This window comes from Salvia splendens, chromosome 21, assembly GCF_004379255.2.
Source record: "Salvia splendens isolate huo1 chromosome 21, SspV2, whole genome shotgun sequence".
Lineage (NCBI taxonomy): Eukaryota > Viridiplantae > Streptophyta > Magnoliopsida > Lamiales > Lamiaceae > Salvia > Salvia splendens.
The window spans coordinates 19,615,540-19,617,232 of NC_056052.1; the positions used below are offsets into that span (position 1 = coordinate 19,615,540).

The window sequence follows — 1,693 nt, forward strand, 5'->3', positions numbered from 1 at the left end:
CCACGTTTTGATTACCAAATTAAATCATCCAATTCTTTTGCTCATCGAAATTTGCTGCATTTACCGGAAAAGGTTAAATTTGATGCAAATACGTATGTAAAATCTGGATAAAATAAAATAAAATAGGAATGGAAGAAACGAGGGAGGAATATTGGAAGGTGGGTTGTGGCTATCGAAAGCAATGCCAGCACATGCTCACACAGAGTAAAGAGTCAGCAATATAGAGAGTCCCACTTTTCTTTTTCTCTCTCTCTCTCCTACTAATTTTAATTGATCAACTGCATCTTCACTTTTCACCCTTCACACATTCACTGCCCTCTTTCTTTTCGAAGGCAGCCCCTCTCTCCTCTCTCTCTTGAAGTTTCATAGCTCAAACCACAGTCATGGCAACTGAGAAGGTATGCCTTTCCCTTTTTGCCCCATCCATTTGATTATATTTATGCAAATTAATTGATTTTTTTTGTGTGAATCAGGTAACTCTAATGGTGCTACAGGCTGATCTCCAATGTCCATGCTGCTACAAGAAGATCAGAAAAACTCTTTGTAAATTCCCCCGTCAGTCTCTCTCTCTCTCTCTCTCTCTCTCTCTCTTTTTATGAGTAAATGAATTTTTTACCCACTTTGTAGTGGTGATTCTATACATTCTTTTCTTGAATTACCTCAAATATAAGTTGTGATGCACACCACACCCGAACAGAACACACAGATCAGTTTTGTTCACACTTTTCAAGAGATTTCATATTATTAAAGTATGGTAGACTCTGATTGCACATTTTCTAATTCTCCGACCGATTTGAACCTAACATATTGTAATTAAAAAATGTACTTTTATTGTGACAAAACAAAAGAAATTAGGGACCAAGTGTATGATGAAAAGAAGAACGAAGTGAAAATCACGGTGGTTTGCTGTAGCCCTGAAAGGATCCGTGACAAATTATGTTGCAAGGGTGGAAAATCCATCAAAAGCATCAAGATTATAGACCTCAAGCCCAAAGAAACACCCAAGGAGCCCGAGAAGCCTAAGGAAAAGCCCAAGGAGGCCGAAAAGCCTAAGGAAAAGCCCAAGGAGGCCGAAAAACCTAAAGCCGAGAAGCCCAAGGGCAATCCGGAAAAGCCTAAGGACATTCCCAAAGGGCCCGAAAAGCCGAAAGCCGACGGCGGAGCCCCGCCTCCCGGAAAGCCCGAACTGGTTAAATTGCCGCCGGCAGCTATGCAGATGATGGGGCCCGGCCCGGCCGTAGTCCACGGTGTTCCGTCGATTTTTCCCTATGTCAGGCCAAGCCAGGACGCTTTTCCGGCCGGCCCGTATTACCACGGGTATGGGTTCCCACCACCGCCGCAGCTCATTTACGATGGATACGGGTACGGGTATGGGTATGGGTATAATGGTGGAGTAGTAGCTCAGCATCAACATGGGCATCATGTGAAAAGAGATAACTACTTTAGTGATGAAAACCCTCAAACTTGCACTATCATGTAATGGTGTAATTAATGCCATTCTAGTCTTGTTTTTAATCATATTGATAAAAGTATAGTGAAATTAAATAAAGTTTATAGAAAGAAAAATAAGATTACTGTAGTTGTCGGTGGGCAATCTCTGGTTGTAAAAGTTGATGCTATAATGTCTTTTTCTCTGCTTTTCCTTTTTTGTATTAATAAAAAGTTGTCATTAGTCATTGATGACCTTTAGTCA

General features: G+C 41.1%; 1 protein-coding gene across 1 annotated transcript; it reads left to right on the forward strand.

Annotated features, from left to right (window-relative positions):
- The first annotated feature begins 200 nt into the window (after positions 1–200).
- On the forward strand, positions 201–1,693 carry LOC121784982 (protein PYRICULARIA ORYZAE RESISTANCE 21-like). The gene is made up of 3 exons (XM_042183289.1): positions 201–398; positions 474–555; positions 849–1,693. Exons 1-3 carry the CDS (start codon positions 384–386, stop codon positions 1,478–1,480), a joined length of 729 nt encoding a protein of 242 aa, XP_042039223.1. The 5' UTR covers positions 201–383; the 3' UTR covers positions 1,481–1,693.